Here is an 800-nt window from a genome sequence, read left to right as displayed (position 1 = left end):
ATAATCAAGAAAATTGCTCATGAACTTTAATGGAGATAACTACATATATCTGTGCTTTGTCAAGACAACTGTGTTAAAAAGTTTAAAAAATACTACAACTAAATTTTGTTTACTTTGAAACATGGTTCATGTATTGGATAGCTTCAGTTGTCAACTTGATACACCTGGGTAGAGGGAACGTCAATTGAGTAATTTCTTCCATTGGATTGGTCTGTGGTCATGTGTGTGGAGCATTTTCTTGATTATTGAGCGATGTGGGTGGTACCACCCCTGGGTAAGTAAGTGGTTCTGTCCTATATAAGAAAACAGGCTGAGCACAAGCTGTGGGAAGAGAGCCAGTAAACAACATTCTTTCGTGGTCTGTACTTTAGGTCCTGCCCTGAGCTCCTGCCCTGTCTCATCCCATGAGCTGTAAGCTGAAGTAGAAATAAACCCTTTCCTCTCCAGTTTGGTTTTGGTCAGTGTTTTTTCATAGCAACAGAAAGCTAAGACAATTCATAAGTACACAGAGGAAATATTGATATGGAATCTGATGGGAGAATTTTAAGTTCAAATTTCTATTACCTACACCATTGTCCCAGAGCTCCAGTGTTATTTGATGTCCATCTTCAGATTCTATGATGGCTGTTACATTGGCTCCAAGAACAGGCAAAAACCCTTGGCTGACTCGGGCATAAACAATCACTGGGCTAGGATATCGTGCTGTGTTTTGACTCATGTGGGCAGTTGCAGTTACTGGGAGTCTGGTAGGACTTCTTGCTCTTGTGGTCACTGTCACCGTTAGCACCTGAGATTTGACG

At 41.1% G+C, this 800-nt stretch overlaps 1 protein-coding gene across 1 annotated transcript in view; it reads right to left on the bottom strand.

The window, feature by feature from the left end:
- The window catches only part of LOC103728115 (calcium-activated chloride channel regulator 1-like), a 19,909-nt gene that overhangs the window by 3,601 nt on the left and 15,508 nt on the right, over positions 1 to 800 (bottom strand). Inside the window, exon 11 of the mRNA XM_029560305.1 lies at positions 565 to 800. This exon is cut by the window's right edge and continues 2 nt beyond it. Coding sequence (XP_029416165.1) covers positions 565 to 800 — 236 coding nt within the window. The remainder of the gene's footprint in view (positions 1 to 564) is intronic.

Source organism: Nannospalax galili, unplaced genomic scaffold, assembly GCF_000622305.1.
Source record: "Nannospalax galili isolate Female #2095 unplaced genomic scaffold, S.galili_v1.0 scaffold9, whole genome shotgun sequence".
NCBI lineage: Eukaryota > Metazoa > Chordata > Mammalia > Rodentia > Spalacidae > Nannospalax > Nannospalax galili.
Note: the sequence above shows the minus strand (reverse complement) of the source record. Positions and strands in the feature narration are given on the sequence as shown.